At 36.7% G+C, this 27,516-nt stretch overlaps 3 protein-coding genes across 4 annotated transcripts in view; 2 read left to right on the top strand and 1 right to left on the bottom strand.

Moving 5' to 3' along the window:
* Nucleotides 1-1,376: 1,376 nt before the first annotated feature.
* On the top strand, nt 1,377-9,185 carry LOC135079884 (probable peptidoglycan muropeptide transporter SLC46). 2 transcript variants are annotated; one of them, XM_063974511.1, is made up of 8 exons: nt 1,377-1,531; nt 3,105-3,299; nt 3,815-4,075; nt 5,473-5,647; nt 6,811-6,988; nt 7,311-7,689; nt 8,034-8,274; nt 8,607-9,185. In XM_063974511.1, the coding sequence occupies exons 2-8, from the start codon at nt 3,152-3,154 to the stop codon at nt 8,695-8,697; spliced, it is 1,473 nt and encodes a 490-aa protein (XP_063830581.1). In that variant the 5' UTR covers nt 1,377-1,531; nt 3,105-3,151; the 3' UTR covers nt 8,698-9,185. The 2 variants fall into 2 exon arrangements, with proteins under 2 accessions (XP_063830581.1, XP_063830582.1); XM_063974512.1 differs by lacking the exon at nt 1,377-1,531 and having other exon boundaries at nt 2,121-3,299.
* Nucleotides 9,134-23,123, bottom strand: LOC135079883 (ATP-dependent RNA helicase vasa). The gene is made up of 14 exons (XM_063974510.1): nt 23,001-23,123; nt 22,483-22,518; nt 22,175-22,283; nt 20,936-21,064; nt 18,745-19,028; nt 18,237-18,422; nt 18,067-18,153; nt 17,657-17,794; nt 15,294-15,470; nt 14,349-14,544; nt 12,811-13,008; nt 12,094-12,224; nt 11,607-11,732; nt 9,134-10,249 (listed from the first exon to the last, which is right to left on the bottom strand). The coding sequence occupies exons 2-14, from the start codon at nt 22,513-22,515 to the stop codon at nt 10,190-10,192; spliced, it is 1,854 nt and encodes a 617-aa protein (XP_063830580.1). The 5' UTR covers nt 22,516-22,518; nt 23,001-23,123; the 3' UTR covers nt 9,134-10,189.
* A 389-nt stretch (nt 23,124-23,512) lies between these two features.
* LOC135079882 (tyrosine-protein kinase hopscotch) overlaps nt 23,513-27,516 on the top strand; it is a 39,950-nt gene continuing 35,946 nt past the window's right edge. The window contains exons 1-2 of the mRNA XM_063974509.1: nt 23,513-24,088; nt 24,948-25,099. Of these exons, the coding sequence (XP_063830579.1) occupies nt 23,843-24,088; nt 24,948-25,099 (398 nt within the window). The 5' untranslated portion in view covers nt 23,513-23,842. The remainder of the gene's footprint in view (nt 24,089-24,947; nt 25,100-27,516) is intronic.

Raw genomic sequence — 27,516 nt, 5'->3', positions numbered from 1 at the left:
CCCCCTGGCTAGGGGAGGATTGGACTGGATTGGATTTTCAATTAATGATTTGAGGACTGTTGTCCCCCCTGGCAAACATTGAGTATTTAGAAGCCATATATTTTTATAACTTTTAAGATGAACTGAAAATGGAGTACCTGACTGAATGCCATACTTATTGCCAAACTAAATACCTAAACGTATGTAAAATAATAATTAACATTTTGTTAACGAAAAAAATATTTAAAGTTGTTGGTACCGGTACTATTTCTGACTATTCCAAAATCTGTTTTACTTGCTTTTAACAAATCTTTATGAATATTAAGTAAATGCGAAAAACTTTATCTGTCTGTCTGTTACGAATTCACGCCTAAACCATTGAACCGATTTTGATATTTGGTAGAGATAGTTTTGAGTCCGGGAAAGGACGTGGAATAGTTTTATGCCAGTTTTTGAAACAGGAAGGCGCTCTTATATTTTTTTCTGTGACAGACAAAATTTTACGCAGACAAAGCCGTGGGCAAAAGCTAAGTTAAAGGTATGCTATTCTCATGTATAAAAAATATTATCTTCTGTAAAGTTTACTAAAAATCCTTTTAGTAGTTTTTAAATACGTGAAAGAGTATCAAACATCCATACTCACAAACTTTGACATTTATAATATTAGTAGGTAGGACGCTAAAACTGCATAATTTTAAATCAATCACAATATTCAATACTTGCTCAGTGATTCAACTAGCGGCCGCCCGCGACTTCGTATGCGTGGAGTCCGTTGACCGTTTTACCCCCTTATGTGTGGAATTTCGTAAAATCCTATTGTATCCTTCGTATTATTTCATATCCTTAAATAAATAGTTAAATAAAATCCGTTCTTAGCAGATGTCTACACTCTATAAGGAACCTACCTGCCAAATTTCAAGTTTGTAGGTGTCAGTATCGGCACGTATCGGCACCAACACCTTATTTTTTTCGTTATCAAAATGGTAATTAATTATTATTTAACAAACGGTTAGGTATTCCGTTTGGCAATTTGGCATTCAGTCAAGTACTTCAGTATTTCAAAAATGATGTTATAAAAATATATGGCTTTTAAATCATGTTTGCCAGGGGGGACAACAGCCCTCAAATCATTGATTAAAAATCTAGTCCTGTTGTCTCCCCTAGCCAGGGGGGACAACAGGACTGCACCAAAGTTAGCAGTGTGCGATTCGAATACGGATTAAAATTCCATTGCCTGAAAAATACGTCATTTTCATTTGTTATCTTTGAATAAACATTGAGTGTTACTGAGAAATCTTATAATTCGTAGAATAAAGGATATAAACTCTCGGATCCTAATCAGTGTATTAATATCTTTTATCTGTCTGTACCTATATTACTATACTGCAATAGACACTATGAATCACTGCTCAAAATCTCCAAGAAAGTCCCTATCGTTGTCAGTCTTTTTAACCAAGTGTCAGTCGTTTCACACCGGACTGTCTGTCGGTTCTCTGTCGCAGACTCACGCGCAGGTTTTGAAGTTTAGCAGCGGATGCGCCGATAAGTGGAGGTAAGTGGCTTATCTTTATTTCTTAGCAACTACACTCAACATCAAATAAACCGCACCTTCCGCGACGCGAACTTTGATTTTCTTCTGACACAATTATGGTACCCCAACAATATTGGTGTTATTTGAAAGCCCAATAAATATCCTTAAAGAAAAATACAATTTATTTCTAAATAAATGATTAACATATACCATAAATGTGATTTGAAAATAGACCTCACTTTGGGCTCACCTCTGGGATCAATTAGACCAATTTTTATGGTTATAAAACCAAATAAAGATCTCACGTGTCCTCTTTAACAGATGGATAGCGATTAATCCCAACTTAACAGTTTTATAGTCATAAAAAATGGCTATAGCGTAACTACCTATTTTTTGAAGAAGTGACTCTGGATCCTTGTAAAGACACATTTTTGGGGTAAAAACCTTTCCTTTAATGAAATGAAGTTTAGAACTAGGCTTTCAAATGGTACCAATGTTGGTGGGAAGTGGGGATGCATACGTTTGATAAGTGCTTGTCGCGGGAGGTGCGATTTATTTGATGCCGAGTGTATTAAGGCGGCTATAGTTTAAACACTATTTTTTCCTTCTGTAAAAAAATCGCACAAAAAATACGTTTCCTGGCAAGAGTTAATTACTTTCAAAGTATATTGGCCGCTGACAACATGACCTGAAAATATTTTAATCAAGTATTTTTTTAAGCTACTTAGGTAAGTACAAATCTAGGTAGATTTGTCTGTTGTCAGTAGACAATTTTTTAATTTTATTCTAGGCTCTAGCGAAAGGAGCCTATCTATTCTATGCAGGAGTCCCAGATGCCAAGAGAAGAGTTATCTAAAAACAAACGCTGCTTCTGGAATCTGGATCCTCCAAGATAAAAGTTTTGGGCCAAACCTGACCTTAAAAGACATCAAATTAAGGCTAGGACCAGTATTCAATAGTAGTCTTTGCTTTGGCTAGGACAGGCGCATGGGGGCAGTGCATTTTGCAATCGCCTTAGTAATCACCTACTGACATTATCTCACACTATACCTACATTGAGATAAAACAATCTTTTCGTTGACGTGCATTCGAATTTCGTCAATGAATTATCCTGTTAATGTGCAAATTGTGCAATAAGATTACTACACACTGCGTTAATCATTAACAAACTTTTCGGTAAGTTGGTAGTGATAACATGCACGATGAGCTTTAGTAAATTAATCGCAACGCACAAGGTGACTACCGGGTGGCGACCACATGTCTGTTATATTTTTCTTACATTTGCATTCACGAGCGGTCGATCATTACTGTAATTAACCATATTTACTGTATTTTTTGTTGTTTTAGGCTTTGCAGTTCCTTTTCAGACTAATACATTCGGTAAGTAGTCTATAGGAATTAACTAAATTTTAGGTATTTAACTTCAAAACTACGGGCATTCTTGTCATACAGTGACCGCAGTGTGTAGATTAAACGTTAGTCCTTCTAAAAGTCAGCAACATTACTCACAATTACAGATAAAAGTTAGTATAACATAAGCCCGCTGAAAGGCAAGCTCGCGTCGTGTCGCAAATTGTTTTCGTATTATTTTCAGAGTGGACGTGTTTTTTGAAAATGTTTGCTGAATAACAAAAAAATAATATGGAACCTCAAGAAACTGATCAGCTATTAGGAGCTGGTGATACCCCAGCAGGACCTGAAGATGCTCTTGCGCATTTAAAAGGGTTTAAATTGAAAAACACGATTGAAATTCCTCTGTTTATGATATTATTTGGACTCTATTTGTCAGGTAAGTTCATAAATTGCCGTTTGCGGTTATTTTATATTCAAAAAGGTTTTTATTTTATTTTTAAGGGTCATTTCAAATATAAACAAAGTATATCCCCTTGACTATTTTGAATGTGAACCTACTTAAAAGATAAAAGACTTGCAATATTATGGTAAAGATATGGTAAAGAGTTGGTTAGATGTGTGAAACGAACATTCATTGTTTATCACTACTTTGTACCACATTTACCGCAATAAAGAAATTCTATTCTATTCTAAAGTTGTAAGTAATGAAACATTCGTAAACAAGGGGCCGATTCAGTTACATCATTAATTCGTTTTTTATACATAGAAAGATAGAAACGTTTATTTGCAACGTTAGATACATAGATAACATCTAGGCATCCGTTAGTCATTTTTATTTTATTTGGTAGCAAAGTAACAAAATAAGACTTGTAGTTTTAAAAGATAACATTGACATAAACTGTACCTAACATTGTAACATTTTTAACAATTACTTATTTTATGCCTAACCAGGTGCACCTATAAGCAATCTAAACATGTATCGTACATGCGTTCACTCATTAAACTACACGGTCGCAGATTGCAAGTCGTTCTTAGATCCAGAGAAGATAAACCACACACAGGAACTGGAGAAAGAGGTCCAAGAATACGTCACTCTCGTGAATACGGTTAATTCTGTGCTGGAAGCAATAGTTCCAGCAGTTCTGTCATTATTCCTGGGCGTGTGGTCTGATAAGCATGGACGGAAGCCGCTTATCGCCTGGACACTCTTTGGTAAGTCTTAGCCTAGGCGCAGACCATTTTTAGTTGGCCTAAGTTGGACCCGATTCTAATTTGTATGAAGAATCGGCCGATATCAAATCAGTGTAGTTAATGTGCGCATTTTACAGACATGCCCATACTGATTAACTGTGGTAGTTTTGGTAAAATGTGCTGACGACTGCAAAATCAAGAATTTATAGGGACTTTCTATCTCGCGCCATAACATGGATAGTTTCGCAAAAAGACTAAACTATTATATTGTACCCTACTACTTTCTGCCGCAAGTTGACAAAATAAACAACTTTACCACATTAATTAAGTTATTATTACCATAACGCGTAATCTACTATTCCTATTTTATTTGTCTGTGGTTTTACAAAATGTTACTTAAATAATACAATTGAACTCCGTGGTGACCACAGGGAATTCCCTCCAACGCGGGTAACCTTGGCGTGCCTAGACGGACCCCGCCGTCTTACCTACTCATTCAATAATTATGAGAACTTTTTTTTAGATTTAGGCTGGGTTGAACCATCTTATTTTAACATTAACAAACGTCAAAAATCTTTCAAACTCCATACAAAAAGCAAAAATAGTGATATCAATTTCATTTACATGGATGACATATTTATTTGTTCATGTTATATGGATGGCAAAATCAAAATTATTTTAAAAGTAACTTAGGTAACTACTTATTGAACCAATTTTGATAAAATTTAAATGGGACCAACTTGGGATTATACAATAGTTGATAGCTGTACCTGAGTATCTATTTACGAATAATAAAAAACTTAATACTTCTATTATTGTTTGGCTGGCATACATTTAGTATGGAGGCTGAAAACATTTAATTTTCGGATAGATCCCGTTAATTCTGTGACCTATTATTGGTACCGTTAGATAGAGCTCGTGAAGCACTTTAACCAGTTTGTCGATATCTTGTATAGTTTAGAAATAACCGAATGAGATCACTTATCGTTTCCACCCTGTATAGTTCGAAGAAAATTGCGAAAACAAACTGCAGTGATAGATTAGATAGTAGCTTTTGTTGTCAATATAAAAATACCCCATTCATAATAATGTCAATTAAGCTTGATAGTAGGAAAGTCCTACTTGAATTTAAGTTTAACGTACTGACGACAGCACATCAAGTTAAACATTATGGCGTCTTATCTCATTTTAATAAAGACTATTTTGCAACGAAAATGTTTAATCTGATATCATAGTAGCCGTTGACTATACCTAACCAATTTTTAAGCAGTTAGGTAAACAACAATGCTATTATTAGACTATTCCCCGGAACGGGGGTGAGCCTATTTACCAAAAAATACATTTAAAACACTTAAGGTTTTCCAAAACTAATTGAATCCGACAACTCCAAGAGATCTAAACATTTTTTTAAATTTCAGGTCTGACTTTCAGCGCAATCCTGACCGTGGTATACGGCTTAATGGAGGAGCTCGGGCCCTGGTGGTACATCATCAGTTGCCTGCCTTTCTCTCTGACGGGGGGATACAAAGTGCTGATGATCGGGGCCATTTGCTTCATCAGTGACGTCACCAGCAACGAGAACAGATCTTTTAGGTGTCGCTAAATTATATTATGTACAGTCTAGCTCAGCTCTATGTAACTTTGTACGGATGCCTGACTCAATTCGCGCTCTGGCGGGCATTACAAGGCCGTCAATTGAAAGTTCAATAAGTCTCACATGGAAAAAATACCCAACAGTTTTATAAAATCCTATACTACACACTATGAAAGTTTTGCGCATTATTCGTTTTAGTCGTCATTTCCACTGTTATGGTTTGGTCTTTGGACTTTTGGAGTTACATACCATAGCGAGCGACTGGATAAAAAAGGAATAACCATATTTTCTACGAGCTATGTGCCCCGCCCACTGCCACTTGATTTTACCAATTCTGCGAGCTATGTCGGTTACTTTGGTTCTCCTGCGGATCTCCTCATTTCTGATTCGATCACGCAGGGAAACTCCGAGCATAGCCCGCTCCATCGCCCTTTGGGTGACCTTGAGCCTTCTTATGAGGCCCATAGTAAGCGACCACGTCTCAGATCCGTATACCATCACTGGCAACACGCATTGGTCAAATACTTTCGACTTGAGACACTGCGGTATTTCGGACGTGAGTATATGGCGAAGCTTCCCGAACGCTGCCCATCCGAGTTGGATTCGACGATTGACCTCTTTCTCGAAGTTGGACCTACCTAACTGGACTGTTTGTCCCAGGTATACATAATTGTCAACAACTTCGAGTGTAGAGTCTCCAACCTTCAGAGGAGTGGGTGCAACACGGACATTAGACATGATTTTTGTCTTGTCCATGTTCATTCTGAGGCCCACTTGTTGAGAGGCTCTACTGAGGCCATGGGGCAGGAAAGTTCTCGAGTGGCGACCACGGGCTGGTAGACGTAGCGTGGGCAGGCCTCCTACTAGGTGGACCGACGATCTGGTAAAGGTCGCGGGAAGAGCCTGGATGCGGGCAGCGCAGGACCGTTCATTGTGGAAAACCTTGGGGGAGGCCTTTGTCCAGCAGTGGACGTCATTTGGCTGAAACGAACGAACGAACGAACCATATTTTGGGCTGTAGTTCCAGGTTCAAATGCGGATCACAGCACAAAATCACAGGCCATGATTTTCAGCAACTTATACTAATCTTAGCTATACATTAATAACATAGTAGCTAAGTTAGACCTTTGGTATGGTCTTTTTATAAATGTATGCTTTTCAGGTTAATGATAATCCAGTTAACTTTCGCATTGGGTCATACAGCGGGTGCAATGCTCAGTCCCTATACAGTAAAGGGAATAGGTAACTTATACCTGCTTCTTCTAGTCGCCAGTTTGTACACATTTGCGTACGCCTTTACAATGATCTTCATCGAGGAGTCCTTGGTCAACATAAGTCAGGTAGGCGTAATACTTGCAAATCATATCTGTCACTATAAATTAAACCATATTGTGATAAAACTGCATGGTGTTAACTGATAAGTACAGGAATGCCCCGGAGTCCTACGGGCTTATAGCGATAAGAATAAGTCGGATTCGTGGAAGTTTATGTACCTACAAATAGCTTGGAGTGGTCAATCGTGTTGCAACGAATGCTTGTATCAAACAATCTCTTTCACTTGATTCTTCAAACTTTGTATTCGTTTCCTCCTGTAGTTTTATACATTATGGGTATTTTGTTTATAACTTTTCCACCCTTATGGACAGTCATGTTTTGTTTCAGGGGAGCATTTTTTCGGTTCTAAATTGCTCACATGTACAAGAAATGATAACCGTATCTTTCAAGAAGAAACCAAACTATGGGAGAGCTATACTACTTCTAACTATAGCTGCTTCGGTTTTCGCTGCATTCACAGTTTACGGGACTTTTGGTCTTCTATACCTGTACACAAGGAAGCATTTGGCATGGACAATGAAAGACTACACGACGTTTTCGTCCACCAGCACCGCGATGTGGTTTATAGGTTCCTTCGTCGGTGTTGCTTGCATTCAGAAATGGCTGCATATTAGCGACTTGACTTTCACTGTGGTATCGTTACTCTCGTGTGCCGTGGAGTATGTCATAAAATCTTGTGCAACCACCACGTGGGTTATGTACTTCGGTAAGTTTCTTTATACTTCGACAAGCTAATGCACTCTGCACTTTTTTGCTGTTAAAGATACGATTAAAATAGTAAGACACGGGTCTTAACAAAAAGGAACGCGAAAGTTTAAAAAAAAAGATACGATTGTTTCTCCTGCCTGATAATAATTATTGATAGTGGCCATGCCACAGATTACATTAGTTACTTCGTAACATGCACTTGAACGGGAATTACCTGTTTTATGTCTTTAGGTTCAATACTCTTTGGCATGATTCATTAGCTTTCTTTTAGATCGACTTTTTCATGAGTCATTGAGTGCTCTCGAGCGGTAAACCTTCTTGATAATAAATTATTTGTTTCAGGTTCCGCAGTCTCATTCTTCGGTTCGGTGTACGGACCGTTGACCAGGTCATTCCTAACAAAAACATTGCCCAGTCAAGACATTGCAAAGGCTTTCGGATTGTTGGGATTCGCCGAGTCCTTCTGTCCTCTTGTGTCGCCACTCGTCTACAACGGATTGTACGAGCTGACCGTTTCAACTTTCCCTGGAGCATTTTTGGTGCTCTCAGCAGTTATTTACGCTAGTTCGCTGATGTTCATGCTGTGAGTATATTGTGTATGTGTATTAACTTAACGCAATGAGGGCTATCGTTTTTATACATAACCGTTGGCACCACCGGTGATTGACATGACCCTACTTTACAATGACGCCATCCTCGCGAGTGCAAATATTCGTCCATGTCTTCGCCACTAGCAAGTGACAGTGATCTTACTTTACAGTGGCGTCAACTGGTGAGCGCTAAAACGATAGCCCTCATTATCCCCACTTGGTTAATTTTAAGCTAGGTCAACCAAATCTGTGGTTCAGGATGAATATCCTTAATAGATTACTAAACAACTGTGTATTATTTTTAACGATTTATTTTCGTTTACAGAGTCGTTAAATGCCTTATAACAAGAAATCCTTCAGCTTCTTATGAGACTATAGATTCTGATGATGATGCAAATGGTGCAGCTATAAACTGACAGATCAAATGAAAAGGAACAGAAAAGGGTCGAAAACAGACCCTTGTGTGATCCCAATTTTTCACGCAGTTTCGACTATTACTTGAACCATGTTCTAGAAAGTAAATTCTAAAGGCATATTTTTAGTGACAACTGTGATACATTATTAATAATAGAAAGTATTATTATTGTACTGTGTGAGATGTGCATTGCGATTGGATAAAAAATGCCTAAAAGGCTATCAAGGACTTGAAATGGTGAAACAGACCCATGGTTACATACATAATACCTAAAGGTATATGTAGTGTTTTTAATATTAATTTCGGCTCAAGAAGTGTAATACTGTGTGGTGATTTAAATTAGTACTATGTGTTGTGTGTGATGTTGTGGAAAAAGTGCATTGACTTTCATCTTAGGGAGTAACTATATGCAGGGAGGTATGTAGAGATGAAAACAGTTTATATTGACAATTTCAATCTTTTATTAATAAAGTAATGTTAACAACAAAATGAGTTTTTTATCAAACAATATTTTAATAATGCTCGATACATATTTGGAATTTAGACTTGGTACAAATAGTTTGTACAAATTAATTCGTTTTGTCATTGCTTTGCAAACATTTTTTATGTTCAGTTAAATACTAGTTTTGAACTAAACAATACCTATGGCAAAAGATGATGCGAATCTATCTCTACTTATAATAATCATCACAGATTATAAAATTAAAACATTCACAAATGTTTTGTTCCAATTTGTACAGAGGGTAAGTTTACGAGGCACATAGCTGCCTGGGCCATATAACACAGGCCTAGTCCGCAGTGGTTTTACTTTGTACATAATAAGAGATTCTGAACAAGCAATGCTTTCCATGTAAGTAAGATAATAAAATGAGTCTTAAGCTCACAAAATACGTAAAGTAATATCTTACAAGTTATCGAAATAAACCTATGAGTAGTAACTATTTTAAAATTTAAACTGAGCAACTTTAACATTACATCACAGATTTTCGTGTAGCATTTATAAAAGCAAACCTTTGTCAAATGCCTACATAAATCCTGATTTCCATCACACAATGAAAAAAATAATAACAGAAAAGAAACTTAAATCAACCACTTTTGTGTTAAAAATAAAAAAAAACAAATGTTAATTGAACTTATTAACTAATTAATGTTATATTATTTTATATAAGTACAACAATGATGTATAACCAAAGGGACTTATGCAATTGGTAAAAAAAAATGGATAAGGTAGGGGGTTCTTATATTTAATTCTTAAATCTAGAATACTAGGTCAAAGGTTAGGTTTCCAGTCTTACGTTGATGACGATTGGTTAGTGGAGTTTGATATTTGCGCAATGTCAATGATTTTATGGAGCTAGTTCTGTATGAATAGTCCACAGTGTCACAGGTTCACAGCATAAGCACCATTGATATACACACACCACGTGTTGCACTACAATCAAACGGTCGTTCACTGGTATACCAAGTGGTGTAATTTCAAGAGGTCCATAAGTTTACCATTCTTCCTCAGGCTCTTGGCCTTGATCTACACTGGAAGCGGCGTTGTTGAAGTTCTGAAATTAAATGCTTTTATTAAAAACTTGTAACATCTCTAAAAACTACGAATATGTCTATAGTCTGGTCCGGGAGCACATAGAATGATTCGCACACTCACTGCGGGCGCCCGTCGCACAGTCGCGACAGCAATATAATAACGCGCGAGCGATAAGGATGGGTAGCTTGGGGTCATTGGACAAAATTACGTGCTTCCGGACCAGACTATAGAAACTACGTCTAACTGTTTAGGTATGTATAAAAACATGCAGATGGGGCAGCTAGGTTCTGGAGTGGAGGCCTTGTACCAGAAGGCGCAGCGTAGGACGTCCACCCACAAGGTGGACCGACGACCTCATTAAGGTAGCGGGAAGGCGCTGGATGCGGGCCGCCACCAACTGGCCACTGTGGAAATCATTGGGGGGAGGCCTATGTTCAGCAGGCCTATGTCCTATGGCTGAAAATGACGATGATGATGTATAAAAACTACACATGGGACTACAAAATAAATTGACTTAAAGCATTTTTAAGATAAATCATACCTGCGAAAATTCACCTCCCTTTAGAAAGCATGGGAAACAAACAAAACGTTAAGTTTTGCAAGAATCCAGCTTAAGTATTTATGTGCGCACTTATGTTTGACGCAATCATTTATGTAATGCAAACGCTTACTTTTTAAGTGTCTGAATTAGCATTCATTGTACAAATAAAACATTCCCGATAAATACAGGTAATGCAAACATGTCATCGCTGTGTAGTCGGACCGTTATTTTTATTGAATTTTTAACTAGCATTTCTATTTCAACGCCGAAGTGATACCGAGCGAGAAGTTGCAAAATTGGCCTTTGAAGTAATATTCATAAGGGCGCTCAAGTAGTGTTTCGTCCTTCATTGGACTCGGGAGTATACCGTCGAGTTTTAGTGAGTAGGCCCCACTCAGCTCAACGGATCTCCCGACGTAAAAAAGGGTGTTTTGTCAAGTAACTTGTAGCGTCGTCCATTGACCAGTACTACACTAATCCATTGTCAATGCGATTGAAACATCATCCTTTGTCGTAGCTGTCAAGTTGTTCATCATCATCACTTCAGCCACAGGACGTCCACCGTTGAATATAGGCAAAGTAAATACAAATGAGTAAATTTTAGTTTGTAAGTCATTTTAAGTTAATGTATTATTATAAAATTTATTCTCGATTAAAAAAAATGAGTAGGTTATCTAAATTTTGTCAGTGTGTGCCTGCGCGCCGCATACGTATTGGCGCGCTCACATACAAACCGCGCTCGGTGCGTTTCCATGAAGAAAATCTACTCATTTGTATTTACTCTGATATAGGCCATATTTACCGGTTGGTAGCGGCCTGAAAGTTGTCCACTTACCCTGATATCGCTGCCGCCATACTTGTTGCCCTTGTAGGTGGCAGTGCCTGTGGTCTGCAGGAAGTCAGGCACGTCTTGCTCGGCCTGCCGCAGGATCTTGGCCAGATCCGCTGCCAGTGCGTTGTCCTGAAATCAATTACCGCGTTACGAACTTACACATCCAGAAGTCGTTTATTTGGTTGAAATAGATGCTGTTTTAAAAGAATAGTAGGAACAGTTGGGAGTAATCAATCTCCCGGGATTCGTACAGTATAACCGAAAGGAGGTAAAGCCATGGGAAGGTGAGAGGGTTTTTGCATCGACAGTTTTCCCCCGTTACAGCTACTTTAATGTTTTTTTCCTCAGTTGATATTTTGGCTATTGATCAACACAACACACCCTTAGATAAGACAAATACCATGGGATTAGACAGCAAACCCTGAACTCTAGACTAGAAACTAGTTCCAACTTCCAATGCAGTTGAATAATAATATGTATAGAAGCTTACCTGGTCAGAGTCAAAGAAGGAAACTGCTTTTCCCCTATTGCCGACACGACCGGTCCTGCCGATCCTGTGTACGTATTCATCTATGCTCTTTGGGAGGTCGTAGTTCACGACGATGTCAACATTTTTGATATCTGTAAAGAAAGAAAAATATTTTATTTAGTCTTATGTAAAAGCATATAATGTATGTCTAGGAATAGAGCTAGAAGCTAAGCCTTTACATAAATACGTTACAAATTGTATCATGGAATACTAGTAGGCTACGTAACAGTGTCACGTATATTTGGCGTTGAGCACCAAGTTGGTTCCGGGACGTTTCGATCTGTTGTTTCAAGTATACAGAAAGACAGTGTTAACCAATGCCGCATCGCCGCAGGGAGTGTTAAATTCTACGCGATGCGACCAGGATAAAAGTTGTAGCCGCTCTTGAAATTCAGTGAGTCGTCGCGCTCGCGAATTTATATTTTACTAGCTTCCCGCCCGCGGCTTCGCCCGCGTGTAATTTTGTCTGTCACAGAAAAACTATCACGCGCGTCCCTGTTTCAGAAACCGAAAAACTATCCTATGTCCTTTCCCGGGACTCAAACTACATCTATGCCAAAGTTCGGTATCGGTTCAGTGGTTTAGGCGTGAAAGCAAGACAGACAGAGTTACTTTCGCATTTATAATATTAGTATAGATATAGATTCTGTGAGAATGACTGAAAATAGTGTTACTTACCAAGCCCCCTGGCTGCGACGGCGGTGGCGACGAGAATGAAATGGCGGCCGCTCTTGAAGTTGTGCAACGCCTCCTCGCGCTCGCGCTGCATTCGGTCGCCGTGGATGGATGACGTCAGCAACTGCCGCTCCGAGAGCATGGCGGCGATGAAGTCCGCGTTGCGCTTCGTCTCGACGAACACGAGAACGCGCTTGCCGTCTGAAAGTGGACCGTGAACATTCTATAATAACGTACAAAATTGAATACTTAAAGAGATATAATTTACATTTTTACGCGTCGTGCGTCATTTGAGAACTTTTAACATCTCTGTTGTTTCAAGCAAATGTAACATCTAAAGCCTGGTCCGTGAGCACGTAGAATTTTGTCCAATGACCCCAAGCTACCCATCCTTATCGCTCGCGCGTAATTATATTGCTGTCGCGCTCGCACACTCACTGCGGGCGCCCGTCGCACAGTCGCGACAGCAATATAATTACGCGCGAGTGATAAGGATGGGTAGCTTGGGGTCATTGGACAAAATTCTACGTGCTCACGGACCAGGCTTTAGTTAATAAATGTGATGTGTGCAAGTGTTACACCTATTTTCTTGATTAAAATTGGCCAACTAAATAAGTACAGAAAAAATTAGCCGCCAAAGAACAAGCATCGGTCGGTATGTCATTGACATACGAAGACTACATTCATGACTCGCAAATACAACCTATCGTCCTTAAATTGATAAATTCAGCTCCATATTATAATACATTTTTCGATAAAAAATATGGTCCAAACTATAGTCTTTTTCACCTAAGATGATCCGTATGACGTTTCGAGTTTGAAAGATTTAGAGATGTCACATAACTAAACCATAGCGATTTATCAATCGATTTTTTTCGAAGAGTTAGTAAAACCTACTTTTAGAGAAATATTTTGTATAGGTGTTATTTAACAAAAAACATGTTTTTTTTAATTACAAATATTATTGTAACAATTTTTTATTGATAATATTCAAATTTCATGGTTCGTGTTCAAAAAAACGATTCCTAAAAAGTACTGGTTCTGTTTCTTTAAATTAAAAACTATTAATTTATTTTCAATGCGTTTATTAAAGTCAATAATCAAAAAATATAGTTGATTTTTGTGATGTTTTTAATAACTAAGTATTCACTGCAATCGATTAATGAACCGCGGAAATAATCGATTTTATTATACAAGAAATACCCCAGCACTAAATCTATTCCGTTTCACACATTGCGTACATTAAATAAAAAATAATTTTACATCGTATTTAACTAAAATATAATCAATAGACTCGGATTTTACTATATATTTCAAGACAAGTACTTAATTGTTTTTTATTATATTGCTAATAAAATACAAATATTTTTTCAAAAATATTCTGCATATGTAGTATGCGTAATATGGATAACCTTGAAGTGTCATACGGATCATCTTACGTGAAAAAGACTATAGTCATTATGGAAATCATTGGGGAAGGTCTATGTTCAGCTACAGACGTCCTGTGTTTGAAATGATGATGATGGTCTTAAGATACTCACTGTTCTCCTCAATGAGTTTCTTCAGCTCATTCTGCTTCTCATACTTGGCGACCTGCAGGAATATCTGCTCCACATCCGTGCTGGCCCCGCCTACGATGCCGACGGCAACGAACAAGTAGTTGTTGAGGAAGCGGCCGGCTAAGTGCTGGATGTCTTCGGGGAAGGTGGCGGAGAACATGAGCGTTTGACGGTCAGTCTGGAAGAGAAGTAAGCCATGATAACGTAAGTCTAACTTTTACGGTGGCTTTTTCTGTATATTCAATAGACTGTAATTCTACTAACGTATACCATAAAATCTGATTTTATGTATAATATTTGGGCAATAATTAGAAGTATTTTTCCGAACAGTTAGACAGTTTTGACAGTTCCAACGCCTTTCATTTCATTTCATAGTGTGTGCAGTCTGCACATTTTAGCTGACTAGATGATTGATCCCAGAGCTACAGAGTATAGAGAATGATGTTATTGTAATACTGAACATTGATATTATGTGTTGTTCATTGTGTTACTCAAACTTTTCTAATTTATAGATAAGTTGCTCAAGTTCTAATATGTTCGGTTCTGATTAATTATCGTTAGTGTAATTTCTTGATTTATTAATAAATTAATGAAATCCCCCAGCCTCAAAAATATTCTCCAAGATAAATGGCGAAACTGACATAATCACTAGACTTGTTCAAATAATAAAAATAAAAACTGATTGTACCGTAGTTACGTCCACGATTACACTAACATTTTGACGCCCGAATTAACAAACATCACTGAGGTCTTACAGTACGCGTGGACGCACAGTGTGTCACATGAACTAATCACAGAGCTCTATTCAACGCTGTGCGTTCGATTTGCTGCTTCACTTAAGCAAGCATCTCAACACTGTGCGTTCGATTTTGTGAATACGGGCGTGAGTGTAAAATATTCCACGGAATATTTGTAAAAAATACTCACAAGAGGCACCATGGTGGAATGTTCCATCATCTTCTCGACGCTGGGTATGAAGCCCATGTCCAACATGCGGTCTGCCTCGTCCAGGACCACGAAGCGAATGCTCTCGAAAGACACGCGGCTGCGGTCTACGAAGTCATGCAAGCGACCCGGAGTCGCCACTAGGATGTGGCAGCCTCTCTGTAAGAGAAATAAATAATATTCTTGTCACTATAGTCTGGTCTGCGAGTACGTAGAATTTTGTCCAATGACCCCAAGCTACCCATCCTTATCGCTCGCGCGTAATTATATTGCTGTCGCGACTGTGCGACGGGCGCTCGCAGTGAGTGTGCGAGCGACAAAATTCTAAGTGCACCTGTGAGCATACCAGACTATATTTTGAAAAACAAAGTCGTTTTCCGCTGTCTGTCCCTGTGTATGCTTAGATCTTTAAAACTACGCGACGGATTTTGATGCGTTTTTTTTAAAATAGGTAGTGATTCATGAAGTATATGTTTACTTAGCACCCGTGCGAAGCTGGGGCGGGTCGCTAGTTATAAATAAAAGGTTGACAAAAGTGACGGTTTCTTCCGTCACTTCTCAGCACCAAGCATTATCGCGTTAAGTGGTAGTAGGGCAAGCTATATTTAGAATGTGAAGAGCCTATACCAGGCCTGTACATCTCCGCGAGTTTACATCGAAAACAAAACGCGCACGATGGCCCACCCACAGGATACTATTCGACAAGGCCTCACATACGAGCGAACATTGACTCACGCACGCGTATTCTTGTGTAGGTATGACGGAAGAAAATAAAGAAATGTGCAGAATTTAACTGCTTAAATAATAATAAAAACACAGAATGTACTTTTTTAAGTTGCCTCAAGACACTGAGAGGTAAATAAGTAGTTAATATTATTCATGATAATTCATGCTAAATCATGTATTTCCTCCGCCATTTTCCGCAGTTTGGCACCTCACGTCACATCATTTTACCGAAGTCAGCCCTATAGCTTCGGCGCAGTGCCGATCACTGACGTTTGTCAACAAAATGGTGCTTGACTCTTGAGACAGGCTAAATTAGACCATATTGTTAATGACATTGAGCATACATTTTTTTAAATACCTTCGCGAAGTAAAACTTCTGTACGTAGTACTTATTATTATTCTGTGCCTATACTTTAAACTTTAAAATGAATTTAATGAATTTGATTTGGGAAAATTGACTAAGTCTATATTAGGTGCAAAACTCAATTCGATCACAGTCATAAGTCTAAAACTTAAATATTTACAAGCCCTTACTATGCTTGATATTAAATACAATTTATTTTGAGCTGTTTTGTGATAAATATAATACGCAACTAAAATAATCATCGCACGTTTGTCACGTCTCGGAGAATACGATGGATGGTAGATGGCCTTTTTGCAAGCCGCAATATTATAGCTGATCGATATTATTAAATACTTCTGAAGACGTGTCGGTGAAGTTAACAACTGATCCATTAGGTATTAAATAGGAGTTAAGATTTTCAAGTTCATTGAAGTGTAAAAAAGACTTAGTTTTGTGTGCGAATTTAAAATAAAAGTTAAAACTTGAAGATATTAAACTCGACGCGCGAATGTTATTTATTGCTCTTAACTCTGATTAATTGCTGTTTACAAAGCAATCAATTAGTTAATTGGAGTTATTATTAAATAAATGTATCATACTATAACTGACCATGTACTCCGGACATTTCTCTCAACATAAATATGTAGTGACCACATGAAAACATAGCTCACTTTTCTGAATCCTGTCAGGACTTTGCTAAAAATAAATACACTCGGCATCAAATAAATCGCACCTCCCGCAACATGCACTTCTCAAACGTATGCATCCCCACTTCCCACCAACATTGGTTCCATTTGAAAGCCTAGTTCTAAACTTCATTTCATTAAAGGAAAGGTTTTTATCCCAAAAATGTGTTTTTAGAAGGATCCAGAGTCACTTCTTCAAAAAATAGGTAGTTACGCTTGAGCCAATTTTTATGGCTATAAAACTGTTAAATTGGGATTAATCGCTATCCATCTGTTAAAAAGGACACGTAAGATCATTATTTGGTTTTATAACCATAAAAATTGGTCTAATTAATCCCATAGGTGGGCCCAAAGTGAGGTATTTTTTCAAGGTACATTTATGGTTTATGTTAACCATTTATTAGAAAATTCAATGTGTTTTTCTTTAGGGATATTTATTGGGCTTTCAAATAACACCAATATTTTTGGGGCACCATGATTGTGTCAGAAGAAAATCGTTAAAGTTCGCGTCACGGAAGGTGCGGTTTATTTGATGTTGAGTATATATGGAGCAATAAAGAATTTTAATTTATGTTTATTGTATAACTCACAGCAATGTTATCTCCTTGGTGACGCACGGCCGTCCCACCGTACGCCACAGCGATCTTCAGTACGGAGCCGTACGAGAACTTTCTCGCCTCGTTGAATATCTGCAGCGTCAGCTCGCGTGTGGGCGACACTATGATTACCTGGAATAATTACAACGCATTAGTTGATAACATATTTAGTGACAGTTCTTTGTGGCTTGGACAAAATGATGCAGACATAAATGTGAAATTATGAATATCTGTTTAACGAAAAACATTTAACATTAAAAAACTAAAGAATAACAAGCGTTTACATGACACATGTTAATAATCGGTTAATTAAAATCAATTATTATAATATTAATTAATCACCTTCTTGCTGCGCCTTTATAAAATGTTCAACTATGAAAAACTGAACATAATAAATAACTTACTTGTGGCTGAGCACATCCATTTGGTCCAACTATAAGCTCCCTGTTGTCTTGGAGCAGTGTATTTATTATGGGTAACAGGAATGCTGCCTGTGAGAAACAAAACAGTGAATATTACAATCAAATCTGAACATGGTTTAATGAAATTGACTCTTATTATTGTTATTACTCACAGTTTTGCCCGAGCCAGTCTGTGCACATCCCATGAGATCCCTGCCATTCATGATGATGGGTAACGCATGCTTCTGAATAGGTGTGGGTTTTGTGTAGCCAGACTTTAATATGTTGTCTAAGACGTACTTCCGAAGGTTGGCGTTTTCGAAGCTATCAATAGGCCGTGGCGGGTTCTCTCCACTCACCTAAAAAGTATGACTTAGTATCAGATAAGGTTTTTTTGTTGTTGAAAATTTAAAGAACGCTAATATGTACCAAGTCTGCAACACAGTCTGGGAGAATTTTAGTATATTACAGAAAGATTACAGCGCGCGTGTCCCTCTTTTAAAAATTGGCATATGAACTATCTTTGTTATATCATGGATCTCAAGGTACTAATATGCAGTAATATGCAAAACTTTATCTTAATCAGTTGTTTACGCGGCAAATGGTAACAGACAGAGTTCGCATTTACAATATTACTACAGAAGTGCAGATTGGCGTTTCCTCTCAAATTAATATACTCACTTTAACAGCAATAGCGTCAAACTTATCAAAGTTGATTCCGGAGCTGATGGTACTGCTGAAGATCTCCTGCTCATCATTGCTGGGTTCCGGCGGGACGTACGTCACCGGCGGCTTCTTCGGCTCGCCGTCTTCGCCCAATTCCGGTTCGCCGTCGCCGTGATCGCCGCGGTCTCTGTCACCGCCGCCGCCGCGGCCGCCACCGCGACCGCCTCGGCCCCTCCCGCGACCCCTTTCCCCGCGGTCGCCTCTGTCACCCCTGTCATTGTCGTCGCCGTAACTGTCACCTAAAATAATCACGAGCACATTGGAGACTGCGCAAGTGAAGACGCTTTTGTGCCTGTTATGTGGTATACAAGCCACCAGCGACTATCTTTGTGTCCAGTTTCTTCCACTTGACACCATACGATTAATATGATGGTTGTGACGGTAAAAAATGTCTACGTTTGCAGTGTTCAGATGGACACGTGTATAGTTTTATGTGCATAAAATATAATGCTTTCGCGCGCGTCTATCTTTGGATATTATTACATAATACAAAAATGTAAGGGTCGATTTGTAAGTCATGGCTTTTTGTAGAATAAGCGATTTCAATATACCATTTCCTTCTCAAATTCTGATAACTGCAAACGCACAGCAAAATATTATAAGTTTGGTTTCAAAAGACGAATAGCGTAAGTACGATTTTCCAACAAAAAATAGCGACTTGTTGAAATATTGCATGCACATCAAGAATGCGTTTACTTTTCGAGTGTCGAGAAAAAACGGCGACTACAAAAAAAATATTGAACCCTACTCGAACATATCACTTTAAAGTGCCGCAAAAAATAGTTACATAAAACACTTACACAATGGGACAAAAACAAAATTGACGCGCATGTGCACGACACGTTTTGCAATCGGATCGCATTCATGTAGCATTTAGAAACCTACTGAATTTTTATTAACTTGATGGATGGGCTTGTAACAAGACGATTTATTTAGCACTCTAATTAATTTATTGCATGAGAATAATTGATTTTATCACTGAAAGAATAAATAAAGAAAAATTTTCTAGGTCATTTTCTTCCTCACCTAGAATCCTGTATTATTTGTGGAATAAAACATACAACAAACAAGACACTATAAATAGCTAGCAATATAGGAAGAATATTTCAAAGATACCATGGACAGGTTTTCTCACGACCTTGACCTTTTATTGGCGAAAAAATGGCAATAACAACTACATTATTGATACAGATTGAATAAGATTTAGGATGTAATCTATCCTCACGGGTTCGATGAGTCATCCTCACTATCGGCGCGAAATTTTACTTACAAAGAATATCTGTCACCTCGATTATCACATTTATCAACAGCTGCGCAACTAAATTCGTAAGACAAATATTATGTTGGACTGTACTATTTTTCTGGATACGTTTTCCCCTCCTTTTTATAGCACGAGTATAATCGGCATCACAGATTCCCTTGTGTGATGTTAAATTGACACACCAGTTTACAATAAGATAATAGCGTACAAGGAGTGTCAAAATACATCCTCATAAACTTACATGTTTAATGTTATGAAGTACCTACAATACATATTTCAAAACAGTGACATGTGAATAAAATAAAACACATGATAAAGAGTAAGACTGTTCTGTCACAGTAAATGTATTACTGTGGTTCTGTTGATAACTTTGAAATCCTACACGTCGTCGTCGTCGTTTGATCAACAAAAAGTTCAAATAACATATTTAATGCTGCAACCTTCTGGAAATAATTGTGTTATACCTGTAATTGGCAAACATATTTTAACTGAAACCCTGTGAATGTCTTATGTGTTTTGGCAAAACAGTTTTGCTGTTGATGAACTTTTATCAATAAACTAGCGGCCGCCCGCGACTTCGTACGCGTGGATCCCGTTTTACCCCCTTAGGGGTGGTTTTGTAAAATCCGTTCTTAATGAGCACCTACATTCTAAAGGGAACCCCCATGCAAAATTTGAGACTCTTAGCACTTCTAGTTTCTGAGATTTTGTGATGAGTGAGTGAGTTAGTCAATCAAGAGACCTTTCGCTTTTATAGATATAGATAAAACATAATAACAATAATAAATATTCTTGGACATTTTACACTGCGCCGCTAGCCCCAAACTAAGCAAAGCTTGTACTATGGGTACTAGACAACAGATATAAATAAAAAGTATACAGTACCATTAGTCTCATAATCCCGGTGCTCCCTGCCGCCGCCGCGCCCCCCGCGGCCGCCTCTGCCTCGGCCTCCGCCCCGGCCGCCGCGCCCGCGTCTGTCGCCAAAGCCACCGCCATTGTCTTTATCTAAATCTGTAACAAAGCTCTAACTGTGAATGCGCCCTTGTATTATTAGCACGTCCAACTTAATACTCTTTTTACATCAACATGCAGAATCAATGGCAATTGTGCTCTTTGTTCAAGTTATAGTTGTTGCAATTCACGTAGGCGGAGTGAGCTTCACATGTGTGGTAGCTGTTTGTTTTTCAAGTTTTGATAGACATCACACTATCATAATGTGCATGTACATGTACACACACAAGTAAAGTAAAGCTCACTCGCCTCCATGAGTTGCAAGAACTCTTCATGACCAAATTATGGTTCACTATGAAAACTGTATCTACACAACTTTTAATTCAACTAAGTGTAAAATAAATAAATGGAACTTGAGTGCCCTTCTCCACTTGTAAATGTTTCTACTTTTGGGTTGACTTACATTGATCAAGAGCAACAAAAAACCATGTAGCCTACCCACATAACAATCTACTAAAGATGCTTGAAAGTGAAAAAGGTTATTTAGCATTATGTTAGCAGAAAGGTTGAGACATTATCAGCATACTTTTAAACACTTCAGTGAACAAACCTCTTTTAGATTTCATAAAAAAGAGAGTATTAAATCTGCCGGTGCTAGCTTGTTAATCGAAATGCTGATAGACAATGAACTTGAGCAGTCAACAAGTTGTTAACAAGAATAAAAAGTGTAACAAGAGTAATAAAAATGTTTTTATAGTGATGATGACTTCATACATATAATTTTATTGGGGCAGTGTATTTTATATGATTAAAAAATGTAGATATATTAGTTAGAAGAATGACTAACATCATAATAATTAAACAAGTTTGTATTTAATACACTGAATCTTTGAAATGTTTGATATGTGAAGGACAGGCAAATTCTGTACACTCTTTCGCAATTAGCAAAATAGGTGCACTAATTGATGAAATACATAAAATCTATAACATTGCTATTTGTTCATCTCACTAAAACTTGAGAACGGCTGGGCCGATTTAGCTTATTTTGACTTAGAAATGTATCGTAGTTCAGGGAGGATTAAACGGTGAGAAACTGGTATTATTTAAAGAAAAAAGTGGTGGTACAAAGTTCGCTGGGTCTACTAGTCTTTAATAAAAGCAAGATATTACCATCATCAAATGATGTGAAGCCTCTGCCTCTGGATAGGCTGTGTCCTTCATCTACTGACGGGTCATCATAACTATTGTATGTGTTTTTAACTACTGGAGGCGGGGCCACCTGCAACAAAGATTTTATTGTTAGAAAAAAATAATTGAATAGGTACTTACACTAGTCCTTAAATTGAATAACTCATTGAAAATTTTATACTGACGTGATGACTAAATAGTTCTAATATGGTGCCTCAAGACTGCTTAAACATGCTGGATAAAAAATTATCTACATTATTCAAGTAATACTGGGAAAACTCAATACTTACAATTTCAGAAGCATCATCCCATTCGTCATCCATTTTCTGGAAAGAAATTATACGATGAGGCCATTGAAAAAAAATTTGAGAACAATAGTGTAATAATTCTACCCACATTTCTTTTTTTTTTATAAGTCGTCAAGTTCTTCTGTACCTCTCTTATAACCTATAGGAAATTTTCCAAGGTAAATCCAATACTGTTTCCTATAGGAATCTGTAGATCCTATCATGATGAACGTGAGTAAATAATCCGGAAGGTAGTTATTTATTGCGTTGTTTTAAATTGAATACCTACATCTACCTACTAGAGCCAATAAACCATAAGTGATGTAAAAATGTTGATGTATTTATAAACAATAGGCCTTCGGACATTTTCAAAAGTTGGATTTACTTTTTCAGTCACAAAGAAAAGATAACCGTCAAAAAACGCCGAGACCGGCTATGGAACTTTCATCGCACGTGGATATCTAAGATTTTACAATGAGATTTAGTTTAAAAACAACTGAAACATAATTGAAAACACTTACCTGTATGTTAATTAATGTAATTACCAAGTTACAATGTGTGTATTAATTACAAATTAATAAAAATACGGACAACAATGACGAAGACCTCAAACAATGGCGACGGGCAGGACCAAAGAGAATAGAGTTTAGATGATACAAATTGAACAAAAAGTCAATCGAGATAAATCGGTACAATCGAAAAATAACCGGTAGTCAAGAAATAGTGATGTGCATTCACCTTATACTTTCTTTGGCCATAACCATTAACAAAAATTTTAAAAAAAGATCTCATTGGGACAAAAAATATGGTATAATAAATTATATTATATACGAACGAACGAATGAAATTATATTAAGATATAGCAAATTGTTAGTAATAAAAGTAAGTGCTTACGGCTAACTAGCGTCTCCATCGGCAAGATTTGAGCAAAGGAAAGATATTAATTTATAATCGGACGTGTTTTATAACTCATTCATAAAAAAACTACCAAAAACCTTTAATCGATTTTATTTTCTACTATTGCTATTCTTGTTTAAGTGCATGAGAGAAAACGAGACAACATACAGGTTGTCAGTGGTTCGTGTTTGGCTGTCATTTTGTAATGGCGTTTTATTTATGGCTCGTTCTAGCAAGGCATCGACTAGTGAAATAAATAAATAAAATTTGTTAGTGATGGCCGTGTTGTGACCTTAGTTTTAAAGATAAACTTTTGTGTATTTACTCACTGACGTTATAATCATACGTAATCACAGAAAAGATGAAGAAAATGTTTATAATCTTATTCAGTGCTAACCTAAATATACTGTCAAAGTGAATTAAATTTTATCACCAGCGTCCCTTGTTTTTATGGTGTTATTTTACAATGGCCTCAAGAGACGACACGGTTACCGTGTCAGTGGTTACAGAGCGTGCTCCAGTAATCATAGAATGCCCCACAAGGACTTTTACAGCTGAGCAATTGTGCATTATTTTATGCAAGAAGTACAACATACCTCCCTTGACGCGTACGTTGTTTGCATTGAGAATCAAAGGGAGTCGGTATTTTCTCAAAGACAACTGCGAAGTCTTATCAAGCTCCAGGGACTATGAGCTGAGGATTCGTTTCAAAGTAAGTGCTTGGCCTAAGTTGTCAATTTGACCCTCAGATTGTGTTTGAATATGCATGTGATAATTGAATTAACTCATGTTACTGTACATGCTATGTTTATTATGTGTGCATAGTAATTGTCACATACACCATAGTGTATTTGTTATCTTTTAGCATCATATCACAATAATAATGTTGTTTGTGTTGTGTAATAGATAAGAACTGTGCAGATGGGTAGATAACAATACATATCTTTATCCTGGTGTTGTTGATAGGCAGCATATTAAAAACCATCAAATAATAATTTCAATTGAATGATATCAAATTATCAAAGTTTAACCTTTCATATGCCTTAGGTACTGATAAATGCGAGACACAATTACTTTTGCATAGTGTCTGAAATCTCACAAGTTCCATGAATTAAAGAAACTTGAACAGTTTTTGGTCATTAAGACAATCTGTAAGGCTTATGACCTTAAATCTAAAAGAGATGTCACAGTACCTACCTACAAATTACTCTTAATTTAAATCAAAACATGTACCTAAGCTTGCTTGATAAGATAAAAGTTTTAAAATCCAAACATTTAACAAGACATTGAAGATATTTAAATTTTTGGATTTGATTCATTCAATTGTTTTAATAGTTTCATACATTTAAACTATTAAAACAATTGAATGAATCAAATCCAATCTAAACCAATGAGATCTATATCTAAACTGTGTTAATTATAGTTTAAATTCATAGATTCATAATGATAAAGATCTGTGGTTTATAATTCTTTAAGAGTCCTTAAAGAATTCCTTCTCCATTAAGTCCATTTCCTTACTTGCAATAAATAAGTTTAGTAATCAATGCTAATTGCTATATTTTTGATAATAGGTCCCAAGATTGGGGCTCTTGATGTCATTGGATGAGGTCACCTTTGACTATTACTTTCAACAAGCCAGAATTGACATCAATGACAATCAAGTCTCGGAGATCCGGTATCCCGATCATAAGCAAGAGCTGCTCGGCTTGGGCATCACGGATATGTGAGTATGAATGAATTTATTGTTGTTATTGTATTGCTCTGATTGCCTTTAATCTACAAATCTTCTGACTGATTGTTATACAATGAGAGATAAAAAAATTATCAGATAGCATACCCCGATCATCGTCATTGTCAGGTCATTTTGTATGTTTTAGGAAAATCTTCTGCAAGAAGATATTTTGTAAAGTTAAAATTCAAATGCTTCTTTACAAATCTCACTACGATTTTATGAGTTCATCAAGTGTTGGAGACATTTTTTTATAGAATTTAATTTTAAATTTTAAGTTTCATTGCAGTTTGCTAAAGCACTGGTCTGACTTAGTGGAAGCTTTAATTAATAATTGTAAATATACTAAGGTCTGATTAAAAGATGATTATTACTGAAAGATAATAATGATAAGTTTTTTAAGCTAGTGTTTTAAGCCTATTTACACTGACTACAATAGAATTCATGGATTAAAAATATCACACAAATGAAACAATAGGACTGTAATTACTGACGCTTAAATTACCGATACTAGAACTATACTCAGCAGGATTGCTTAGAAATAAACATGCATGGTTATCTGAAGAGTATAAGAACATAAGCATTAAATAAGCTAAAATGTAAAACAAGAATTCCAGATGAATATTTGCAGTCCAGTCTGGTTGAATCTGTCAGACAGACCAGAGAGTGTCCCTGTGAGTGAGAGTAGCCCTTTAAAAATGAACATTTTGTTTAATTCCATATTTCAAACCATTTACGATTGATCATACAAAAGAGGCTGATTAAGAATGGGCCCACCATAATAATTTCTACATTACAACAATCTCTTTGAAGGTTTCATGTCTTCAAGCTATTAAGATGTTATTACCTATCTACATAAAGATTATACATTTAACAATAAATGTTTATATTGTTGTAGTTTTTAGTATTTCAAGAAGCTATAAAATTACTTCTGGGTATTATTATAATTCATATAATTACATTATTTTTTATCAATAAATTAATGCTACTACTTTTTACCTAGCTCTTGAATTAATATTAAAAACTACAATAACACGAACGTCATTATTATAATTACATAGTTAAAGTAATAACTAGAGTTGCCGCGAATAGTGGTTATAGCGAATAGTCGAATACCGATTAATCGCCATTCACTTTGGCGAATAGTCGAATAACTCGACATTACTATTCGACATAAAAACATTAAAATTATTTCTTATTTCTTCTAAGGTTGTGAGAAAAGAAAACAATAAAGTTAAATAAATCTGTTTCATGTTATACATACCTACATAGTATGTAGTAAATTTTGGGCATGTTTTGAAGAATCATCTAAAGGGTGGAAACAATAAGTGATCTCACTTGATTATTTCTAAACTACACAAGATATCGAAAAACTGGTTACTGATTCTAAATTTGCTTCACGAGCTCTTTCGAACAGTACCTACCAATAATAGGTTACAAAATAAACTGGAACTATCCGAAAATTCAATGTTTCCAGCTTCCATAATAAATGTATGCCAACCACACAATATTAGAAATGTTTTTTCTTTTAATTAAATAATAATCTTAAAATAAACTCATAATTATGCATTCTTATCTAGAATTAGTTATGGCAAACATTAGTTTTAATCCTTACTTGCTATAATATTATCAAGAGATGAGTGCCTTGATTGTGGTAGTACTAAATTTATGGAAGATGGAAACATAGATTTTTTGGATAGATCCAGTTTATTCTGTAACCTATTGTTAGTACCGTTGGATAGAGCTCGTGAAGCACTTTTAGGATCTGTAACCAGGTTTACGATATCTTGTGTAGTTTTTAATATTACGTGGCTTTACTAAATGTATGGAACCTAACAATATACAATGTATCCATTATGTGCAATAAATAAATAAATAAATAAACATTGAATTTTCGGATAGATCCAGTTTATTCTGTAACCTACAATCGATACCGTTTGATAGATCTCATGAAGCACTTCAGGATCAATAACTAGTTTTTTTTATATCTGGTATAATTTAGAAATAATCGAATGAGATCACTTATCGTTTCCACCCTGTATAGAGCAACCTACTAAAGAGCACTCCAAGAGTGCCACTGCTGAAGAAATCGCCCACTACATCGCATTAGCAAAGGCTGACAGAAAAATAATCCCATATGAATGGTGGACTTTGAGTACCAATAAGAATAGATTTCCTATATTAAGTAAGCTTGCTAAACGATACTTAATCACACCAGCAAGCTCTGTTTATTCAGAAAGACTATTTTCCGAGGCAGGTTTATTTACGAGGAAAAACGAAACCAACTTGCTCCCGAACGTGCAGAAAAAAATGTTTTTTTGCACCACAATCTGCCTCTGTTGGATTTAAAATATTAATTAAAAAGCCTAACTAATTTAATTTCATGAATATGATAGGCACAGGTACATTGT

The sequence above is a fragment of the Ostrinia nubilalis genome, chromosome 17 (assembly GCF_963855985.1).
Source record: "Ostrinia nubilalis chromosome 17, ilOstNubi1.1, whole genome shotgun sequence".
NCBI classification, from domain to species: domain Eukaryota; kingdom Metazoa; phylum Arthropoda; class Insecta; order Lepidoptera; family Crambidae; genus Ostrinia; species Ostrinia nubilalis.
The sequence above is the reverse complement of the archived record's forward strand: the minus strand, read 5'-3'. Positions and strand labels throughout refer to the sequence as shown.

What these genes read in the sequence shown, in the direction of transcription:
- LOC135079884 (XM_063974511.1), top strand. Translation starts at nt 3,152, where the DNA reads ATGGAACCTCAAGAAACTGATCAGCTATTAGGAGCTGGTGATACCCCA. An exon ending in ATTTGGACTCTATTTGTCAG is followed by an intron (nt 3,300 to 3,814) that starts GTAAGTTCATAA and finishes ATGCCTAACCAG; the next exon opens with GTGCACCTATAAGCAATCTA. An exon ending in AGTTCGCTGATGTTCATGCT is followed by an intron (nt 8,275 to 8,606) that starts GTGAGTATATTG and finishes TTTCGTTTACAG; the next exon opens with AGTCGTTAAATGCCTTATAA.
- LOC135079883 (XM_063974510.1), bottom strand. Translation starts at nt 22,515, where the DNA reads ATGGATGACGAATGGGATGATGCTTCTGAAATT. An exon ending in ATGGATGTGCTCAGCCACAA is followed by an intron (nt 17,795 to 18,066) that starts GTAAGTTATTTA and finishes TAATTATTCCAG; the next exon opens with GTAATCATAGTGTCGCCCAC. An exon ending in GAAACTCATTGAGGAGAACA is followed by an intron (nt 13,009 to 14,348) that starts GTGAGTATCTTA and finishes GTCCACTTTCAG; the next exon opens with ACGGCAAGCGCGTTCTCGTG.